The sequence below is a fragment of the Microtus oregoni genome, unplaced genomic scaffold (assembly GCF_018167655.1).
Source record: "Microtus oregoni isolate MIOR12 unplaced genomic scaffold, Mior012 000052F_001, whole genome shotgun sequence".
Taxonomy (NCBI): domain Eukaryota; kingdom Metazoa; phylum Chordata; class Mammalia; order Rodentia; family Cricetidae; genus Microtus; species Microtus oregoni.
In genome coordinates, this window is record NW_024543813.1 from 942,064 (window position 1) to 966,084 (window position 24,021).

General features: G+C 38.6%; 1 protein-coding gene across 2 annotated transcripts in view; it reads left to right on the plus strand.

The window, feature by feature from the left end:
- The window catches only part of Fgf13 (fibroblast growth factor 13), a 504,366-nt gene that overhangs the window by 399,783 nt on the left and 80,562 nt on the right, over window positions 1-24,021 (plus strand). Inside the window, exons 1-2 of one of the 2 annotated variants that reach the window (XM_041637240.1) lie at window positions 17,566-18,516; window positions 20,379-20,489. In XM_041637240.1, the coding sequence (XP_041493174.1) occupies window positions 18,330-18,516; window positions 20,379-20,489 (298 nt within the window). In that variant the 5' untranslated portion in view covers window positions 17,566-18,329. Of the gene's footprint in view, window positions 1-17,565; window positions 18,517-20,378; window positions 20,490-24,021 lie in introns of those variants that run through there. The other variant, XM_041637239.1, reaches the window with a different exon arrangement.

Genomic DNA, 24,021 nt, shown 5'->3' on the forward strand with positions numbered 1-24,021 from the left:
TAATGATTCCATTTCATGTTTCTTCATTCCAATATCTATATTCATAACCCTCTGTCACCTTCTTCATTAAGTTGTGTCCTTGACCTGGGACATCACAATTCATGATCTTTTCCAATAGGATGGAATAGCTATTATGATTTATAAATAATTTGTGACTATATAATCACATCCCACAACTACTATCTTACTGATTAGTGGCAGGTTTATTCAATTCAAAGAAGTTACAGATCTATACGTTTTGGAAGTCATCTGTGTACTTTTGTCAATTTAGGCCATGCCTGTCCACAAGCTTTGTGCCAATTCAATTATTATTTTTCATTATCATATGGATTTTTTGCATGCAGTTTAGGAAAGTCAAGTTTCCTGAGCACAAAAGGACATGCCAATTACTCTCAGTTAGGAAAGAAGCCATTCTGCTATCAATACTGTTTGCCCTAAAAAAGTAATTTATCTACTAAAATCGTGAACATCATCTGTGTCTGGCTCCTCTGAAGATGTGTTGATTTGAAATTCATAATGTGTGCTGTCAGTCTTAATGTTGAGAAATCTCATGGCATTGCTTAGAAAAAATAAGAGTGATGTTTCCCCTGGCGACATGAAGAAGCTATTCTTAGCTTTGTTTGACTTCTTGTGCACTGACTGTCATCTCCAGATAGTTGTGGCCCCTAGTACATAACGGTATCATGAGTATAGTGTACCATCCTCTAGAAAGAAGATGTGAGCAAACGGTGATTCAACTCATAGGTAGGGGCATCTATGAGTGGCCAAAGAAACTATTCCACCTGCATCTACCTTAGTTAAACAAATGAAGTTAAGTAGGATTTCTTACAGAAATATGGACAACTTGTACCTCCACTGTAACAAGTCCATCACCCCAGGCCAACTCTGAGCAATTGCTAACTCATTTCATGCCCTTGAGAAGACTCTATATTTTGCTCTAGAATGTGCCCTGTAAACTTGTGAAGGTTTCTTGAGGGTAATCATATCTGTTCTGATTTCAAGATGCTAATGGCCATGACTGCTTAAAAGACAGATACCAATCTTGACTTGCTGCTTTAAGAAGTAAGTGACCAAAGCAGGTAAGTCTTCTCCCTATAATCATGATGGGACTATAGGAAGTAAGTGATCAAATGGTAAGTCTTCTTCTTCCTATAGTCATGATGGGACTATATTATTTGTATGCTGAAAGGAGTCCCTTCACCTTGAAAAATCATAAAAGTAGCCAAAAATGGTCTTATCTTAGGCCATCTGCTGCAATACCATAAAATAGTATTAGTTATTTCTTTGTAGATAGTGTTAAGTGGAAACACTTTATACTAGGTAACCTGTGAGGTGGCTTCCATGTGAAGATTAAAACAAAACAAAGGCAGAACAACAAAAAAGTCAGTCTGTGAAGATGATCCAGTGGTAGAGTGCTGGCAGGCAAGCGTAGGACCTGGAAGTTTGATTCCCAGGACCCACATAAGACCGGGCGCTGTACCAGTTGTCTGTAACCTAAGTGCCCCTACAACAATAGAAGAGGTAGAGACCAGAGACTTCTGGGAAGCATATGGCCCAGCTAGCCTGACATATTAATTGGAATAAAAAGGTAGAGGTCACAGACTGGCACCAGAGATTGTCATATGACCTCCACATGTAGCTATACACATACATGCAAATATACACATTTATAATACACACGTCAGAGAGATTAAACAAATAAGAAATCACAAAGCATATTGATCTATCACATAATAGATGTGAAGCAAGCCATGAAGTACAGGAACAATGGTGTAATAAAATGATTTTTATTAAACTGAGTATGTTTAATAATTTAATATTTAAAAGTTGTATAAATCATACAGCATGTTCCAAACACACCCTTCATTAGTTTACTCCCAAAGTTAATATCTTGTATACTACAATACATATAGCAATACTAATATATTAATATTAATATACCAGGCATGGTGGTATTAATATACCAGGCATGGTGATACATGCCTTTAATCCCAACACTCAGGAGGCATAGATGGATATATCTCTGTGAGTTCAGGGCCAGCCTGGTCTAAAAAGCTAGTAACAGGATAGCCAGGACTGTTACACAGAGAAACCCTGTCTCAAAAAAAGAAATTAATATTGCTATAAGTTAAGCCATACTTTGTTCAGACTTCTCAGTTTTGCAACTATTGCTTTGGTGCTATCCCGGGGTCTATATAGGATAACACAATAAATTTAGTCATCTTGTCTTTGTACTCTTTTCTCTGATCTCTGAAAATATTTTAAACTTCATTTTTGTAACCTTATAGTATTTTAACAGTCAGTCCACATGGGTGAAGTATCTTAATGACAGTATCACTGACTTCCAACAACTTAACCTTATTCACAAATTTGGCAAAGAATTGGTGAGAGCTTACTTACAAATGCTGTACTGAAAGTATCATTTGACCAAATTCAGTCTCTAAAATCCTGTAAGTACCCTGCTAATTCCTCTCTTTTGAGCTTCTGCTGACACAATTACATGATTTGGTCATTCAATAAATGTAATAATCCCTTCTATGACACCTAGTAAGCACTGGCACAAGTTTGTGTAACACCTTCCACCTGCCTCTCTGCACAAATGCACTGATTACCTCTCAAGATAAGACTGTGTCATCTACTTTTGAATAGTTTGTACTGTTTATAAAAGGCTTTATTAAAATGAACATTAACCTGGTACTTCCCAAGTCTTCTTTATCTTATTCATTTCCTGTAGAGAATCAAGATACTAGAATATAGTATAATCTAGTATAATATAATCCCAACCCAGACATATTGGATTTCCCAGAGATACTGGGTTTTAGGTACATTCAATTGGTTCTAGATTTCCTCACTAGGACTGTTTGTTAAATATCTCAGTTTGAATATATGATTCAGTCTTTAGGCCTTAAATTCCTTATTCTGTAAAAAAAATATTTATAAGATTATTACAAAAAATAGATGAGCTAACACAAGTAGAAGCACTTAGCCTAGTAATGGGAACAGGTATAGAGAAGATGCTTGATAAGTGATGATATATATAACATATATATATATATATATATATATATATATATTGTGTGTGTGTGTGTGTGTGTTTTCCAGAATAATCAACTCATGAAAACCAAGGGTTAAATACACCAATTACCAATTCTGTTGCATTTTATTATTCTTTCTTCTGTCTGTCATGGGTGATTTTTATCTTCCTATTCTTTTTATTTACTTCCTTTTGAGATCACATTTTATATTTGTGTTGACCTTTCTCCTTCAGGTTTTAATTAAGTTTTTACTGAGCAGAACTGAAGTATTCCATAACTTGAGAGGGTTTCTTGCTTGCTTACTTTCCTGAATCTAGCATATGATTTATTGAAGGGATTAGTCATGACAGCCAATGGAAGGGTTTGGCAGGGATTAAGAAATTCTTTTTACAATAAAAAAAGTAAAAAGTAGACCCTGGTTCAGAATATTGATCTAAATTGCATATCAATAATAAGATTAACTATTTCCATATGAAGAACAAATTTCAAAACTGTCAAAGATGATGGAAAGTTTTAGAACTCACTTGGCCTTATTTTCTTCATCTATGGCATGGAGGTAATAATAGTTCCTATTTCATAGGGTTGGTATAAGCCTTGAATAAGTTAGTGTGTATCTAAAACAGTCTTTGATTTAATGTAAATACTTGAACAACGTCAGCTGCTAACGTTATAACTGTCACTTTTGCCATTATCATCATCACCATTATAGTCATTATCATTATCATCATTGCTGCATTATTGTCATGATTCTCAAACAGATACTGTCTTTTCTTTTTTAGGCCATGTGAAAGAGCTACAGGGCTAGAAAGGTTATATTTTCCAATTTCTAATTTTGTTTGTGATAGAAAAAAGATTTGGAAATGTCAGCACTAGAGAGGTTTTATAGGTATTATAATTTTCAATTTCAGTGCTGCCCTTAAGAAAATGGTAACTGTAATTCTAGAGGCAGAGGATCTAAGTAAAGCACATTATTGTTTAATTTCTCATCAAAATATAGGAAGATGTGAATATCTGTAAAATGTTATGGGGTCATAAGTTTACCTCAAAAACAGAGTTGCCTCATATATACGTATATATCTGCAAAGAAAAACCAGGCCCCCGCCAGAGCAATTTTCTCTGTAATAACTGCTTCTTTCACCTTGCCTCTTTGAGCTTGTTAGGTATGTAGTCAAAATAGTGTAATTACAGTAATTCACGGTTGAATTAGGTTTTTGGTGTGTACATCTGATGGGAGATTTTTCTTTTCAAATGGATGCTGGGCAATAGGTTTTCTGAAGTAAACTTGTTAGTGCGGCTTATTTTATTATTTATTTTTTGTGAATGCCAACAAAATTGCCAGTTATCATTCTTAGCATCACTGAGTTCTGGTGACAGTCTTAGGAGATGGAAAGTGGGTGTGATTGGAGGAGTCACAAACCTTAGTTTGGAACTGCTCAGATTCCTGTATTGACTCTTAGCTCTTAACTTTCACTTCAGTATCACTTTTTATTTCAGATTAAGTTTCTTGTTTCCCATTTTGTAAGTCAGTTTACTTCTTTGGATTGAGATGAGCCCTATATCAGTTCATAAATAAATGCACTGTATGATATGTTAAACAAGTTGTTGAGAGTTTTCTGGTATCTAAAATGAAGCCACTTCAAATCTACTCTGGCTTTATCACCAGTTCCCACGCTTATAAAACAAGGACAGGATTGTTAAAGGGTTTAATCAAAGCTTAACAAGTTGTGTACTTCCAAATGATTATTTTCAACATAACAGAGCTATAATATGGACCAGTGATAACCTTGTTCCATATTCCCTTTTACATGGAGCTGGCTGTCCTAGTTCTATAGTTCAATACCTGAACACTACTTTCATCCACTTGTAATTATACCATGGTAAAAAGTCTTATATGGTCTTATTTGTATTATACATGAGCCCACTTCTTTAAAATGTACCTGTATTGCATTCTTTTGTTCCAGTGGCTTCTGTCTGCTTTCCAAAGGATCAGTTAGCTAATTAACTTACACATGGCAATATTATTTACTGAGTTCCTACTCTAGAAATGGAGACACAGGAAGGAGGTTTCAGGGCTTGTTTTTCGAATCATTGCTTAGTGGGAACACCCAAAGAAATAGATTAATGCATTTTATGAGTATCATAGCCAGTATTGTAAAAACAGGGCACTTTGGAAAAACAAGAAGAAGCTGGAACTTTGCATATGTGTTGTTGCGGAAGGTTTCCCAGAGGACACAATGTCTAAAGAAAATTATGTGGACTTTTATATTTTATGGATGGGGGAAAAATAATTTACAAGAAGACTGCAATTGGGTTGCTGAAGGATTGGATGGCTATACTTTAGGGAAAGGAAGTACCCTGGTATAGAATACTTCCTCTGAGGAGAAAGGTCAGGAAACAGGCATAACAACAAATCTAGGGCCAGATAATGAATGACTATACACAATGGAGAGCCACTCAAGACATTTTAGTGTAAGGCTTGATCAGATTTGAAGGGAATATTTGAAACTCTTTGATCACTGACAAAAGAAGAGCCATAAGAGGCCTTTATGAGGTTATGATAAATTTCATACAAGGACAGGAAAGTCTTAAAAATTGGAATTTTGAAGAGATATTAAGAAGGTAAAAATCTGCAGTCCTTGGTTACTCCTTGATTACAAGGAAAGGGAAAGGCTCATGGGAGTTCAGGCTAATTTTTGCTGAGTTGAGATAGCAGATGCATCCTGAAAGTACTATACAAATGAAATGCATCAGTGTAGAGACATTACTTCAGTTTTGAATTTACTTAGTTTTCTACCCTAGGAGCTGAGTAGAAATATCCATATATGGCACTCAGAGGAGCCAAATGACCTAATGAAAAAAACTGGAGAATTTTGGTTGTACCATGTATTTGTAGTTCTTTCCTGAATTATTTATATATCTGTGTCATTATCAAAATTTGAGTCAGAAAAAATATTCCTTCCTTTTTGAGGCTTCTGTTAGACACTCCAATCCCTGAACTACTCCTGAGTATAGTTTCATCCTTCTGTTTTACAATAATGATCACATTTTATAGCTACAGGAGGACACAATGTATTTTATTGTATAAAATAATTAAACTTCAATTTCCATATAAACAGGATCACTTCTGACTATATCGTTCCTAAATATCAAAAACTCAGCCTTACACAGGGGAGATGTTTAATGAATAGACACATGAAATCAAGAAAATCAGAAATGTTAGGGCATAATCATAAAGGACATAGATTATGCAAAGGACTATGTAAAAGATGCAGTCATTAAATACAACTATAAGGGAAAACAATGTTATACAATGGTAGAAAAACCAGAAAAAGAACTCATAATCAAGAATATGTAATTATATGCTTTAAAATAACATGTGTTTTTTACTTTTTAAAACTGTTTTGTGTTTTGAAATTATAATATAATTACATTACTTCCTCTTGTTCTTTCCTACCTCAAAAGTCCTCCAAATATGCTGTCTCACTCTATTTTAAATTCAGTACCTCTTATTTTAAAAAAAAAATCTGTGTGCATGAACATATGCATGCACGTGCATACCCACACAACCACAACACAACCTGCTAAATCCATATAATGTTACTTTCATGGATATGTTTTCAGGACTGACCGTTTGATATTGGATAACAATTGAAGTGATATACCTGTCTATTTTAAGAAAAAACTGTTTAATACCAACAAGTGTTGATAATAATTTGTGAATTATTGGAGAACCAATCACAGGATTAAAGGATCTATTTTAGTTTTATAGATATGAATGTTGGCTTGCATGTACGTAATTTTATTATGTGAGAGTCTGGTGCCCATGGGTGCTAGAAATGAATGCAGGTCCCTCTGCGAGAGCAACAAGTTTTCTTAATGACTGAGCAATGTCTCCAGATCAGTTATAAGATTTAATCACATAAAAGTTATATGCGATCATAATTAGAGCATATTTAGTGCCACAGAAGCAGTAAAGAATGAATAGTGACATCTAGTCAGTAAGTTCAACTTTTGCTTACCTATTTCTAAACATCACAGAAACATTAGATCTTAGGACTTTAACAATACAAAGAGAATTCAAAAGCCAAAATCAGAAGCTGTGGGTGACAGAAAGAAGGAATTGGAAACTAATGGATGTGCCAAGAGTAGCAGAAACTAAAAGAAGCATGGGTAGACAGACAGACAGATAAATAAATGAAACCTGTGTTTATTTCCGCTGAAGCCATCACCTTACTTTGGAACTCTGAGCTTTCACCATATGAGCAGGATGAAATAAGAAGTATCTGGTTAATGAAAAAATCAACATTCGAGGTCCAGGGATACAAAATATAGGTGGACTGAGCGTTTAAGAAATTAGACCCCACACTTGAATTTAAATTATCACGTTTAGAAATTATACTAAAAATGTATACAGAGCACTGAGAGATAAAACCTCTAAATTACAGAGATCAATGGCTAACCAGTGTTTACTTGGGAGTCTTGCAGATAAAGACCTTTCTCCAGCCAAACCCATGCTCAAATTTATGCAGCAAGAAGAAAAATAAAAGCCTATCTAGGTGAGTTAGTAGTATTCTGGAAATAAGGCAACACAAAATATATTGAAAGAGAAGTAACTGGATGTGGATGTGCATGCCTAGAAGTCCACCACTTTGAAAGCACAAGCAAGATGTACTGTTTTAAAACTGTCCTATTGCATACACCATAACCAAAGCAACTTATAAAAGAAAACATTTAATTGGGAGCTTGCTTATAGTTTCAGAGAGTTGGTTCATGACCATCAAGGCAGGGAGCATGGCAGCAGGCAGGCTGGATCAGTAGCTTAGAACTTACAGCTAGTCCACAAATAGCAGACAGAGAGCTAACTGGGAATAGAATGGACGTTTGAAATCTCAACCCCCCCCCCCACTGACACACCTCCTCTAACAAGGTCACATATCCTAATAGTTCCACCAACTGTGGACCAAGCATTCAAATATATGAGCCTACGGAGACCATTCTCATTCAAACTACCACAGCTATGTGGAAGGAAAAGTAGTCTTAAATGTGTTTAAGATATATTAGCCAAGACAAACTATAAATTGTAAAATATAAACAAATATACTTTTAAGTCATATACAATTTTAGTGTATAATATTCAGTATAGTATATGTATGTGTGTATTCTACTGAAATAAAACTTGACTGATAGACTCAACTCTCTTAAAAGAATTAGTGATGCATTCTTTTATTCATAAAAAGATGAAGAGATGTAATGAAGGAAGAGGAGTAAGAGAGCATGAAGGACAGAGGAAGTTTAATATACATAAAATAGAAGTTGTGGAAGAATAACATGAGGTTAAAAAGTAAATAGAAAGGCAACAATTCATGGGTAACTTTCCAAAAATGAAAAAAGAAATGATTGAATGTCCCAAGACATATAGGAAAAAAATAAAAACTGTTGTCAAGATATTCTAATATCAACTATATCCTAGTTGTCCTCTCTCTAGTAACTTTTAAATTTTCAAGGAAGAATTGCTCAACATATAAAATAAAATTACACTAAATACTAAATACAAAATAAGGGCCTCAAGGATAGTGGGTATCTGAACTAAGGTGTTGGCTTGACAGTTGCCTGAGACTTGCAGGGAATGTGCATACATGCAACAGATAAACACACATAGACACATACACACACATCCCAATACTATATTTTCTTTATTCAATCAAATGGGACATTACTGCTTACTTTAAGGATTCTTTTTCAAATCAAATAACAACAGTATTCTGTAAATGAAAGTAGGTAATATCGTAAAGAAGAGAAATGCAATGAATATGGAGATTTTAATGTTTTCAATATTTTTATTTTGTAAGTTATGCTTATTTTTATGTGTTTGGCTGCTTCCCTGCATGTATGTCTATGCACCATGTGCATGCCTTTTTCCAAGGAGGCCAGAAGATGGTGTTCAGTCTCAAGGGACTAGAGCTACAATGAGCTGCCATATGGCTGCTAAGAATGAAACCCAGGTCCTCTGGCAAAACAGTCAATCCTCCTGACTAATGAGCCATTTATCAAGCTCCTCAATGCTTAAATACCAATCAAATCCAAGTTGTCTTTCTGCAATAAGAGTAGTGAATCTTCATAGAGACATCGCCAGACTTAGACAATTATTTTATGACAATTTCAATTTAATCATTAGGTTAAATTTTTATTATAATAAAAATATTTGATGATGCTCCTGTGCAAATATCGGTCACCATGGTCAACTGTTTCTTAAGGAAGGCTTAGTTACCGTGGTATACAAGACAGTGTAATTTTATTTTTGATTAGCATCTTTCTAAAGAGATTATTGATACTAAACCGTATATTGATGACAGTAACAAATTGATAACAAGCATATATTTTTTATTTGCTGATATTCTCTATTATTATTTAAAAGGTTTTTTCATTTTACACACCAATCACAGTTCCGCCTCCTTCCCCTCCTCCTTCTGCCTCCCACCTTCCTCCCACCCAACCCCCTCCAGTCCTCAGAAAGGATAACTGTTGAGAATATGAACTGAGCTGAGCTCTGTAGAAAAAACAATGGGTTTACAAGAAAGATAAAGAAAATTCACAAATGGACACTAGAATGTCCACATAACAAATCAATTTCCCACAATCCTTAGGCTGCTTCCTGGCCATAATCATAATCAACATTTCAGAGAAGTACACTACTGGAGAAGGTTACACAATAATCTCAGCTTACTGTCATGTGTTTCAATTATAAGAACATAAAAACCCAAAGTTTCTTACGTTGCTTCAGCAGAGAGGAATATGTATGACCTGGAAAACAGAATCCAGACAGTTTGGGAACAGAATTAAAATTACTTAGCTAGGTAGTTTTCTCATTCTCTAAAAACATCATTTGTCCTGAGCTGTGTTTTCTGAAGCTGAACACATTTTCTGCCCTCTTACCCAGTGTTCACTGTGCATTTTTGGGAGGAGTTTCTTCCCGCAACACACTGGTCATTAAGTATAGTTTTGCTTGTAACTATTAGTATCTATGACGCTCGTGCTTCTTATGTTTGCATTTTAATTACTTTTGAACTTCTATTTGGCCTTCACTTGATGCCAGGAACTGTCATGGATGAGGCAAAGAGCATGAGGGACCTGACGTCAAAATGCATGAATTCAAATCCTGGCTTTGTCACTTCCGAAGTGACCAAAGTAGTTACTGTCTTTGCTTCAATTTCTTCATTTGGAGAATGGGTTTAAACCCTTAATATTATTGTATACATTATATGAGCAAATAAAGTACTTAGACTAGTAACTACGGTAAAGTTAATACTCAATGGGTTATAGATATTAGTATCTTAACATTCCTTAGGTACTTGGCAAAGAATTATAAGTAAATATTGAATGGATAAATAAATGAAAGAGTGAACAAATGGTTCGGATCAATCTTTCTTTCTTTCTTTCTTTCTTTCTTTCTTTCTTTCTTTCTTTCTTTCTTTCTTTCTTTCTTTCTTTCTTTCTTTCAGATTTCTGTCTCTTCCCAGCCACCGCCTCCCATTTCCCTCCCACTCCCCCAACCAAGTCCCCCTCCCTCGTCAGCCCAAAAAGCAATCAGGGTTCCCTGATCAAATTTTTTAAAGCGATATCTTGCCCTTGATCTCTTCTCTAAAAATGGAATCCATTGTGAGCATCCATCCTCTGTTATTAAAGCTGGTTTAAAACTTGTTTGAGGTCTTTAGTGGTTGCAAGATAACTAACTAACTAACTAACTAACTAACTAACTAACTAACTAATTAAATTCAATCAGTTGATTGTGCTTTTTGCTGTTTGTCAGAAGGAAAAAGTGAGAGCAAATTAGTGAAAATGGATACTGGAGAAACCCCTGATTGCAAAAAGATAGTCATGGGCTTCCAACCATGGAAGTAAATAGTCTGTGTGTAATATTTTTCTCTCTTTTGGCTGAACCCAAGCTTCCTGTAGCTGAAAGCAGATGGCACAGAAAAGCTTACACTGTGGAAAGCCAGCTTTCCCTGTATGAAAAGCACTGAGAGAATTGGGAGTGCTTTAACTTCTTGTCTCTGCTAAGTGGTGATGGAGATAAAGACTGAGAAATTTCCTTTGGGTCTTATAGTGTTCAAAAGCCCTGGATTACCAGGGACAGATCCATCCTAATATCTTATTATTTCCTGGACTGCTAATCCCCAGAATGACATTAAGCAGTGATTTATAATAACCAAATTTTCATGAAAAAGTGATGTTTTCTTCAAGTACCACTCAAAGAAATTATTGTAAAAGTATTATGAACTATGGTTATAGCCTGCCTGTGTTATTTTTATTTCTATTTATTTTAAAATTCACTCTTTTCAAACAAAGGAAGAAACACAATTCAATTGAGAATATGATATATTCTTCTTCACTTAACCAAGCCAAGACAGAGCCATATCCAGGCACTACTTCAGCAACCCAAATTCCAGACCCAGTGCCAAGGAGGAAAGCCTTGTACACATATATCTTATTGGCTGAGAATTCCTAGTTTAAATACTGGCACTGCCACTTGGGTACTTGCCAGGGAACCACTGATACAACACTTAGTCTCGCTAGACTTCACTTTCTTCACCAGCAAAATGGCAATCATAATATCGACTATATAGTTTTTTTTCAAAGTGCACCTGCTTTGTTCATTTATATCCACTGAATCTACCAATTTCTAGCATATCTGAGACCTTCAGTAAAATAATTTAAAGCAGAAAGTGCCATGCCCACTTAGGGCATTTACACAGCTCTCATTGGGCTATCACTGTATCTTTCATCTTTTCCTTAAGTTCTAATGAGTTCAGCAGGTTCTTCTAGAATACTAGTCTGGTGCTATAAAGCAGTGAGGAAGCACTGAAGAATCCTTCCATTTTCTCTGCTCCTTCCCTTGCGAAAAGAATATTCTTGATAGAAACCGGTCACGGTGCCATTAGAATGTGGGAAATCAAACCAATGTTCTTTACACTGATTTTTGAGCCCTCTCCCATATGCTAAATATTAATTTACATTTGACAATTTACAATTTCTACCCTGCCTTCCTCAAGTCATGGGTTTAGGTCTTCTTCTACCAGTAACCTTAGTTACAGAAATAGCTTAGATGAAGATAAATTAGATGGTCTTCTTTTTCTTCAAACCTTCCCACTATTTTTCTATAACTTTTCATTGGATAACCTAGCTCCTTGAGCCAGGAATGAATGTAGTGTTATGAATATTTTATGCCCACCTCAATGGAAGAAGAGTTTATTATGTCATACAAGCCTCCATAGAAGGAAAATCAGTCATCAATTACACTATCTGACTGCTGAAAAGTATACTGGCCTCCTAGAAAATGTAAATCTATACATACTGACACCTAAGGCTCATTCCCTATGGTCTCTTTGGATGATCAAGGAGGAATCTGCATCTCAGCAATCTGCTATTTATCTTCATATTCTCTTGATTAAATGGCCAAGCAGGTAACTAGAGGCCTTGAACTTTCAGCTTTTCAGCTTGCATGGTTAATTAAATGGCAAGGTGCTGGATTCATAGCTATGATTAATACCATCAGGGTTTTTATGGTCTTAGTGTTCATAAATTGTGACTGAACAATGAAATTTTATGAGGGTTATAGGATTTTTCTTTTTTAAGGATCAGAATTAATCAGTGTTTTCTCAATTGATTTTAAGAATAAATCAGAGGTGGCCTGAATAAATTCTATGGCTTAAGTATTAAGAGAACGCTCTCAGAGAAAGGATATAATGAAAACCAAGCCAACTTCCCAGTGTGGTGCAGGCAGAGGGTCCTATGACTTTTCATTCTGCATGCAAATAAAGACAGCCAATTGATTTCTTTAAAAATTCGTTCTGGATTCTTTTGTGCCTGAAGTAGAAGTCGTCCAAGTGATATGAGTAGGAGAGACTCTTTGGTAGCTAGTAAATTGTCAAGTCATGTTATAGAATATAATTGTCACTTTTTTGTACCTAGATTTCCAGCATGACATTGATAATATCTTCTTAAATTGTGTTTTTTTTTTTTCCTGCTTAGTGTTAAGTGGCAAGAACCTATGCTAAAGGCTCTTCTCCACTTCTTACCTGTATTTCTATCCAGTTGGTTTGGGGGGAGGCTTTTTGACAAAATTAGAGAGAACATACAATGTGTTTCTTGCCGTTGTGTCTTCTAACTACCACCCATACCTTATTTGATGAATGAGGCGATCCCAGTTTTGCTTGACCCTAATACACTTAAATCTGACCCCCTTCCCTCCTGTAGAGCTCATTAGCAGTTCTTGACCTGTAGCTGACTAAGCAGTGGTTTGGATGAACTGTTAAGGGAGGGAGAGAGGAAAAGAGGGCGAGCACGAGACGGAGAGGGAACTGGCAAGTGGCTGTCATCGTGTTTATCTTTACAAAGGAAGGGTGTTTGAAATCTCTCATTTTCAGAGTTGAAGAAAGACAGCCAATTCCTTCCTGCTCAAAAGGTTCTGAGACTGTTCCTGATTAGGCTGTCTCAACTCTCCCGTTTTTGTTCATCACAGTCACATCTGTTTGGGTTTCTGTCTGTTTCTTGGAGAAGCCTCTGGAGAGCAGGTCCCCGCAGCTTCTTACCGCTCATCCGAGGCCTGCCAAAAACACTGGCAGAGAACCATCAGTGTTCTACGCTCTGATAACTCCCATAAATTTTGAAAAACAGTACCACAAACCTGCTTCTCAAATAAACTTACAGAGAGAGGAACCAAAGGGCTTAAAACATTTTCTTTGGAATTCCAATGATACTTTGTATTTTGGTAAGGTAAAGAAGGGAAGGGAAAAAAGATGAGGCAGTTGGAGGAGCAGCGGTATACACAGACTCACAGACCTAAAAAGCCTTTTAAGGAGCAGCTCACCCAGGCATTTTCCAACATTCTGTTTTTAGTAGCTGAATTTTTATGTTTATTTTTAAAAGAAATCACACAATGAGCCACCGTGCACAGAATAGATGAAAAGTAGAAGTGCTATGTTTAAAACATTGTCAAGGGAACTCATTTTATGATCATGTACTTTGAGGGAGCTGAAGAATACAACTTGAAAGTGACTGATGCTGAGTATACTCCTCACCATGAGAAGAACAGCACAGCCACCAAAGGCACATGGCCAGATAGTCTCCTGACTAGCAGGGTGCAGAAAAGAATTCTGTGGGGTTGGAAACGGAGAAAAGTGCTAAGAACACATTTGTCTGTACATGGTCAAGGAGTGAGCTTGGTGGCTGCAACAGGGAATAGGAGACTGGTTGGGGAACAAAGGAAAGTAGACCCACATAGCCTAGAAGAGTTCAAACTTTGAATCTGGAGGGAATCCAAGAATCCCAGAGGAGAGCTGCTGCGGATAAAGCAAGTCAGGAGAAAGGGTGGTTCAGAAGGCAGGTGTCAAAAGAGAGTTCTTGTTCTGCCTCCCACTCAAATGCCATCTACGATGGCAGTGGAGAGCAAAGAAAAGACAAATGGACTTTTCTAGGACGGGCTGCAATTCTGTCTTTCATTTTGCCCTTCTGAGATGGATAGGACTTTTGTAAAATTCCTCTTTGAGAATTTGAAGCTGATATTAATGCTCTTCTTTGAGTTATTAAGCACCCGGGAAATAGAAATGCATGTTAAGAGAGCATAAAGAAAGCCTGCTTTATTTATAGTTAATTGGATAATATGAGTTAGGTGGACCCAGTTTTTATGTGTATATGCACATGTGCACATGCACACAGTGCGTGTGCATGTGTGTGTGTGTGTGTGTGTGTGTGTGTGTGTGCGTGCTTGTCTGTGTGTCTACCACATGTTGGTGATGGTTCCCATAGAGAAAAGAAGACTGGGTGAGACCTCCATGAGCAGTTTGGCATGAGTACCTGGAACCAAACTTGAGTCCTATGCAATAACAGTAAATACTATTACCCACTAAGCCAACTGTCCATCTCCAAGGCTATTTATATTTTTCTTTATGTTCCAAATTGAACCGACCATCCAGTCACAGACATCTTAGTGGAAGAGAGAGGGGATTGCATATGGTCAGGAGGAAGACAGAATACAGAAAATTAGAGACACCCTATTCCAGTCTTATCACCAACACATCAGATATTTTCCTGTGGAAATGAAAGAATGAGGTAGAGGATATAAAGAAGTAGAAGTAACTTTTGGGAGCCGACAAGAAATATGTCTTATTCATTCATACTCCTCTTGTGTGGGAATTAGCAAGATTAAGCGGGGGGGGGGAGTTGTTCAATGCATTAAGTAGCAGTTAGGTGGGAGAAAAGATTTCTGTTGTGCCGCTGCACAGTAGGACGACTATACACAATAATGTGCTATATATTTCAGAAAGCTAGAAGAAACAATTTTGCATATCTTGACTTGATTTAAACATTCCACAGTGCATATATGTATTAAAACATTGTGATACTCCAGTAATGGTTTTAATTTTTATATTTTATACAATGGTTAAAAATAAAGTTTATAAGCTAGGTGGTGGTGGTACACACTTTTATCCCAGCACTCAGGGGGCAGAGGCAGGTGTATCTCTGAGCTCAAAACTTGCCTGGTCTACAGAATGAGTTCCAAAACAGTTGTGGCTACACCGAGAAACCCTGTGTTAGAAAACCAACCAACCAACCAACCAACCAACCAACCAACCAACCAACCAACCAACCAATCAATAATTAAATAAAATTTATAGAAATAGTTGAGAAGAAAATGATTGGGGCAGAAAAAGCATTTGCACATACCTATGGGCTCAACTTGTCAGCTTTGGCCTAGTGGACCCGAGTACGCATGTCCTAGAGTTCAACTATCAATCAAAAAATGAAGTTGGTGGTAGATAGGGACTAGAAAGGAAGCAGATGATGTTTGCATGTTTGTGCTCACTCCTTTATAACAATAATTGTGCCTCCTGGTTATATATGCTGAAGTCTACCATGGGGTCTGTTTACTGCCAATATCCAGCATAGACCGGCCAATAAATCTACAGGCACTTTGAAGATATTTTGTGGATATTTGAGCAAATGGTAATAATTTTCCTGGAGAAATGAGGGGGGGGGAGGAGTGTAGGAAAGCTTTTCTCATTTCCCTGTAATATCCTTCAATTCTTTCCATTTTAACATTTCCTAATTCTATCACTTTCCTAAATAAGAACTTTGTCCTTGTTTAGCCTTTTTATACACTGGAAAAAGGATCCCCAAAGAGATATAAGTTGCAAAACAGGGGTCCTTGGATATGGTACTAGAGAGAGTCCATCCCAAATCCCAACTATCTCAACCTTGTCAAGGTTTCTTCTGATCTAGATTTGGTGAAATTATTCCCCTTCATAGTTCCTGAAATTAAGCCAGTACCTCTTTTTGAGCTGAGACCCCTTTCTTTCCTCTTGGAATCAATACCAACCAGGCACTCATCAATTATTTTCAATGAAGTTTTACTTACTGTAGACTATTCATGGGGTTTGAGTCAGGAAATGGGATTATAGTGAACAAGAGAAGTACCAATTGTGGAGGCATTTCAGGCACAATGGTGCAAAACAGGGTTTCTTCCCACCTGTGAGTTAGTCTCATGTGTCCTTTCCTTTCTTGGAGCCTTGGGTACAAGCTGAGCATTGGTTTTGCGGTAAAGTAAATTCTGAAAAGATATAGGAAAGTCTAGTGCCAAAAGTGCAAAGCAGCCCTCCTATTAGGAGCTTTCTATTTATTCTCAGAGATCAAATAAAATAATAAGATAACAATGTCTGAAGGTATAGAGGTGGATAGACTATTAGTTTTGTTCCTGCATTTCCAAGGATTAAGGAAAGAATTTGTGAATACGAATACAGCCAGCAAAAGGCAAAGTTAATTCCAGATTTGGGGGCGGGGGATAGATGAACCTTCTTGGTTTTGAGGCTCAGTTAAGAGAAGAAATCAGGACACAGAAGATAAAACGGAGCTTTCTTTTTCCAGTACTGCCTATATGGTACATGTCCAGGCTCGCTGCGTGTCTCGCAAATGGCCAGATGAGGGGGCAACGAGGAAAACCGGGTTTTGAAGAGCACACATTGGCATGGAATGAAAAGTCAGCAAAAACCACTGGGTGGCAGCGTGGTGTGCGGGAGCAGCTCTGCAGTGCCTGCTGCTGCCACAGTGGTGGGGGCTGAACCCCTCTGGGAGCCCTGGCCTCTCCCGAAGGGCTACAAGTGTCGCCATGCAAAATACCTCCGCAGGTCTCTGTTTGGATGCGGGCTATACCTGAGCCAGGTGCAGAAGTTTGGCCAACTTCCCGAAGCTCAGGCTAACTCTGAGATCTGCACTCAAGTTACACTCCTGTCCCTCTTCTCCCAACCCCAAAACCCAGTAAAGCTCTGCTCCTGCAAGTCAACTATCTCATATTTCAGTACTTCCTCCATCACTCTTTCTCCCTGAGATTCTTTTAGGGAAAAGAGGGGTTTGGGCACTGGGGCAGTGTCTAGATCCCCTACAGGTGTTAGTGGGAACTGGGACTCTGCACCTGGGGGGTGGAGGGTGGGGCGTTTGGGGGAGGCAGGCGGGCAGGAGCCAGTAGCTGGGTTCCAGGAGGGAGGGGCCGCCGAGGCAGGGAGGGGGCCGCCGCCAGGCTGTCGCGCTCTTCTGGAGGGTGCCTGCAGCGACTGAATTCCTGTGCTGCGACTGTGCCGCGCCCAGAGCAGCAGCCACAGCGACGATGCCAGGCCATTACCTGTTTGATCCCTGCGGGAAAGCTGGCACGGGCCAACTTTTGCCAATCCTTGGGCCGAGAAGTTGCAAGGACTAGTGGAAGCGCCGGAGGGGCCAGGGCAAGGGCGCGCTCCCCCGTGCACTGCCTCCTCCCTCCTCTCGCCAGCCACCCGCGCCCGCGCGGCCTCTCTCCCGCCCGCGCGCTCTCCCTCCGCCCGCCTCCCTCCTCCGGCCCCCTCCACGCGGCATAGGGCGGGGGGTGCCGCGAAACTCCGACCCGAACGCTTGGACTTGCACAGTGTCCTCAGGGCTCAGTGGCCGAGCGCACGCAGTCACAAGCGCAGCTCTCTGCCTCCTCCTGCCAGTCTCGCCTGCGATCCCGGCCCGGGGCTGTGGCGTCGGTTCGGACCCAGGCAGCCAGAGCCCGCGCGGGAGCCGGACCACCGTCAGAGGAGCTCGGACGGCATGCTGAGCCCCCTCCTCGACTAAAGCCCGAGTGCCTAGAAGCCCGGGCCAAGCAAGTGCAGGCTAAGGAGACCCAGGAGGCGAAGGCGCGAGCCGGCGGCAGCGCAGCAGCGGAGGAGCAAGAGGAGGCAAAGGCAGAGAGGGGCCCCCAAAGAAGTGGTGGTGGTGGGCGTCGTGGCCATGGCGGCGGCTATCGCCAGCTCGCTCATCCGGCAAAAGAGACAAGCCCGTGAGCGCGAGAAATCCAACGCCTGCAAGTGTGTCAGCAGCCCCAGCAAAGGCAAGACCAGCTGCGACAAAAACAAGTTAAATGTCTTTTCCCGGGTCAAACTCTTTGGCTCCAAGAAGAGGCGCAGAAGGAGACCAGGTCGGAAGGGGCTTTCGCCTTTCTCTTTTCCCCTCTCTTACTTTACGACTGTGGAGGGGGTTGGGGGTAGCATGGCAGCGTAGGTGAGTTGGGAGCCCAGCTTGTGCAAAGAGGCCCCCTAGCTGGTGTGCGTGCGTGAGGAGGAGATTGCTTTTTTGCCTCCGTAACAGTTAACAGGCTTGCTGCATTGCAACTGCCCTGGGACAGGCACAGAGCCCAGGAGCATAGCTTGCCCTGGAGGGGCGCCCTCAGCTTCAGACATGTCACATGCGTGCATGAGTGTGCATGCCCCTGGGCTCAGGGAAGGCATAACTCAGACAAGCTGTCCTGTGGTATGGAAATTACAAGAGAGTGGCATTGCCCACCCCTCCTGGAAAACGCAGGGAATCCCTCCCTGTCTGGCTTTCACCTCTGCCTCCCAGACCCTTCCCCTTTTCATACCACCCCCAAGGGACATGAGTTTTCCACTGTTTAGGCATTTCATTTCTTTTCGGGACAAACTTGACTTGTGGGGGAGCTTTGAAACGTTTGCTGGGGGATGGGACGAGGGGAGAAATATTTCTAGGACCTTGCTCCAAAGATCTTAGTAATCTGGTCAGACTACTAAAACTGATTACTTGACATTAAATGCAAGAGGAAAGAAGGGACTTAAATCATCTCTAGGTTGCGGGTCCTTTTTAATGATTTCAGTGCAAAGAGTGGCAAGACATTCCCAAGGCAGGAGAAATTCAGAGCCTTAGGTGTCTGTCAGGTTGCGTCAAGGTAGACCTTCAGCGGGAGCACGCAGCTTATTTCTCATTCTTAACCAAAGGAATTGTTCGCACCATTTTCTTATCTTTTACTTGACAAGTATTACAGCAATGCAGACCTACTCATAGATCAGTTATTTCTCTGTGTGCTCTACACACCCTGGAAGGGAAAAGCAGGCATACGTCTTCAGTTTGCACGAAGTTTGTAATGCATTAGCTGTCAAGCAGGCTTGTTTTAAAAAGACGTAAGCAGTCAAAATGGGTGCTTATGTGACTCCAATAAATATTATTTCAGCGCAGGTGTCTGTATTCAATAAAAGCAAATTGTGGATATCATGGCTGTTACAAATAAATTAAGTGCTTGATTAATCTACAGTGATTCATAATTGAAGATCATTTTAATCAAGAACCTATGTTTCGGGTAATCATGTTTTTGATATTAAATTTGAAAATAAGTATAATTTAATTTTCCTTTCTCCTTATCAACAGAAACTGTTCTTTTCACGTCCATTTTCCATAAGCAAAAACCGATCTGATAGGGATGGCAATGGCTGTTTCTTCTGCCCCCTTCTCATTGTCTTGTATTGGAAGCCTCAGTTTTATAGATACTGGTCCTTTGATGAGATTCTAGGTTAGATACATAACCTTCTTAGAGTGGTGGGGATTATTTATACAAATTGTGCTGATTTTTTAAGGAAATCTTTGCTGGTAGGTTTTGGCACCTGGTTGGTAGGTTACTCTAAATTATTTTTCTATGTATTTTCTTCCTTATGGAAAGTAACACATCATTAAGATGATAGACGGTGCCGTTTACCAACCCATTCAGAGTGTCTAATGAGGTGGGTAGGACTAAGCCGAAGGACCAGCTATCGCAAATAATGGGCTTTGTCCAAAGCTCTAGTGCATGGCCAGTGTTTTGAAATAGAAACCAAATGTTTCTTCAGATACTATAAGGTTTATTCTGAAACTTTTTATTTGTTTGCTTCTTTTTTTTTCTTCCAGAGGACTCTTTGAAAATATAGTTTGATTTTTTTCCCACTAAAACTTGTAGACGAACTTAGAATTTTGAACCTGAGTCTCATGAATTGACCTAAACCATTGTTCTCTTTGCAGAACCTCAGCTTAAGGGTATCGTTACCAAACTATACAGCCGCCAAGGCTACCACTTGCAGCTGCAGGCAGATGGCACCATCGATGGCACCAAAGACGAGGACAGCACTTACAGTAAGTGACTGCTCGATAAAGAGCATGTTGTTGACACTAGGTTCTTTTTATTTAGTTTTTCATCCAAACAAACCTTGCTAAATCCTTAGGTGAATGCAAAATCTGGTCATGTGACATAACCCTGTTTACACAGGCTCCCCTACAGGAAGCTGAACACAGACACGTCTAAAATAAAAAGTAGAGCAAATAATGTTGACACCATCTGAAGGTTGATCCAAATGTCATCTCCATGGTAATCTCGATAGATTTATGGCTGTCCTTTGGATTTTATTACTTTTTCCCCCAGAAAAATTTCTCACCCACACAACAATCCTGAAATAGCATGCTATCTCCACTCTTAAAAATGAGTCTCATCCCAAGAGGCAGAAGTGGTTTCACACCATGGTATTTTCTTGTTACAAGCTTTTGCTCCTGCCCTACCCTTGTCACATATACCAGTAACTCTAAGGCTAATTGATACTTTAACACTGAGTTACTTACACGGATCTGCAAGGGGATTTCTCTTAGACTAACCTGGAGACTGTAATGCTGAATCGAGAAGGAAAGGCATCAAATGGGAGTTTTATTTCTAATTACCAAAACCCAGTGATCTGAAGGGATTTGTTACGTAACCTTTGCCTAAAATATTTATTTCGAGTAATTAAAACAAAGACACAAAGAATGCCCCCTTCAATATTAATTGCGGTCTTCTTGCAATTTACCGATGTCTGCAGACTTACTCATTTGTTTCTGAGACCTAAAGTTCCTGGTTCTCATAATTCATTCTTTGTTTTCTAAAATTTGGATTCGTTTCTCTCAGATTTGTTAATTCCTAGAAATATTCCCATTGTTGGCTGAGAAAACAGCTGAGAAAAGTAGGTCTGGCTGCTAAGGAGTTCTCTGTAGTTCGTTCTTTTGGAACTGCATTACTGAAGACAGTAAAGCCATGGATAAGTGTCCCAGTATTAAGGATTAAAGAATTTCACACCTTTAAAGAATGCTTCCTGGACTGGGGGTTGAAATTTTACCTCAATAGAAAGTTACCTTCAATTACCCTTGAAGAAACATCTCTTGGCTCCTAGGATGAGGCCCTGTATACTGAAAGGCTCTTCAGTATTGTGCCAAATGCTCTGTTACAGTGATGACATTAAAGTTTTATAACAAATCCTAGTTACTCCTTCATGCATACTATTCTATTTAAAACAACTACCCAAATGAAGCAGAGCACTTTCCTGCCATCAAGTAACACACATTAATACATAGTGATCCGTAATACAATTTCCACCAAATTATGTATACAGATTGATGTTTGGGAAAGGAATTAAGGTTTGCATGCTACTCTATTCTATAGTGTCTCAAGAAAATAAACATTGTTAAAGGGAAGTTTGTGATGAGCTCCGAGTCAGGATTGCTCTCACATGCTTTAAATATCCAGGTTCAAATCGAGGAGAAATATTTGTTTCCAGTGTTTATGCAGTTACTCAAAAGGAACAGTTTTATTTTGTTTTGTTTTAAATAGATGATTCAGTGTGCTGTGTCTTAGTGATATGTCAAACTCATAAAGATAATGCTGTACATATTCATTTTAGGAAATAAACAGTGCATGCATGCATGCGCGCGTGCACACACATACACAAAGAGATCCATTTCTTATTATGGATCTTTATATTGTATATTAGGTTATTCTCCTCCATTCCTACAATTCCATTGTTTCTTTGGTTGCCTTAAAACTCTGTCTGACATGCCATTTCTAAATACTAATGGCATTTGGAGACCTTTAAAGAACGTAGCCAGATAACAAGAATCCATGTCTACTCTGATTAAAACATATAGCCTTAAGTCAATCAAAGGAAAGTATTACCCTAATATGCACCCTGCAAATGGAAAGTATCCCAAAAGTAAAAGCAAGCTTGTCTACACTGGGTTGAAGAGCAACCAGAAGTCTAGGGAACTAACTTCACTTCCCTGTTGCTATTATGCCATATAAGCCATCATAAAACACAGATGCCTGTGGATTATACTGGTCTATCAAATTGCAAGTGTGGCCATTAAGTTTGATACTCACCCAAAACCAAACAATTTTTTGATATTAAGTTAAAGTAATTATTTAAATGAATGGAACTACGATACAAGTTTTTTTCTACCTGTGACTCATTGTAACAGTATTTCCTTAGCATGTATTCCCAGTATTATGTTTATATTTTTCTTTTTATCATAGTTTTTCATATAGTTCAACTTAATTGATTTTATGTTATTTTAGCTTTGATATGGTAAACAAGATCATATGATAAAGCAAATAATTTCATGCTTTATGCATGTCTATTTCTAAAACCGAGTTTGATACTATGTATTTAAGGTTATCTTATGTAAATTTATTATAATGGTAAATGTCAATCCAATGAAATCTCGTTATGGGCAAGTAAGACATTATAAATTATGTATTTTTTCTTGAAAAGCAAAGATGATAGACATTTCATGAAGGCAGTTTTATTATCAGCCTTGGGTATAAAGAATGGATTTTTAAAAGATAGCTCCCCCCTTTTCTTCAAACCTACAATGGTTTTGCCACTTCAGTGTATCATGGTTCTCCAAGTACATTAAAATAATACCTTTGTTAATTATTAGTCTCTTAGAGAAATTGACATTACCTTGAGCACTGTGAAGCAGGGCTTCAGTATAGAGGTCGGTGGAGAGCTCAACTGTGAATGCCAAGGAGGGAGCATAGCCTTGAGAAAGTGACCCCTTTAAGGTATAAGTTTTTGTTTTTATATAGGAACACTAGCAAACAAATAAGAAGCAGCATGGAGGTTATTAATTAGAATTTTTTTAAATGCACAAAATGAATGAATGAGTGAATGAATGAATAAATAAATAATATAAATAAATAATGCCACTACATTTCCCCTTTTTGTCTAAAATAAAAAAGAAGGCTATAACTAATATAAGGAAAACTATGTATAATAAGTACAATGACTATATACTATATACAGGCAATAAATATGTTGACAATGTCTAGTCCATTTGCATTTGACAAATTCAGAGAATTTACTCCTTATCTATCCAATCTTGGTGAATCCAAAGTCATAACTTTCATTACCTTCCAAAACTATCTTTTGATATCTCAGCCTTATATACTTTACATTTCTTTAGTGCTTTTCTTCTCTGAGTCTCATAAATAAGGGAGACTATAACTATCTAGTCTTCAACTTCCTCAGAGACCTGAGAAGGAAATAACATTAGCTGAGTAAACAGGAAGTGCAAGCAAGCGAATTAAAAAATATGTGAGAAATGACAGAAACAGCTGGCTACTTGGACAGTCACCCAAAGACCCTCTGCAACGTTGGAGCATCTGCCTTTGTCCTATAGGTCTAGCATATATATAAGTAAGAAAGTAAGTAAGTAGGTAAATAAAATGGGCAGGAACGGTAGTGTACATATTAATTCCAGTACTTGGTAAGCAGAGGCAGGCAGATCTCTGTGAGTTTGAGGCCAGCCTGTTCTACAAAGTGAAGTCCTGGGCAGTCAGGGCTCCACTGAGAAACCCTGGCTCAAA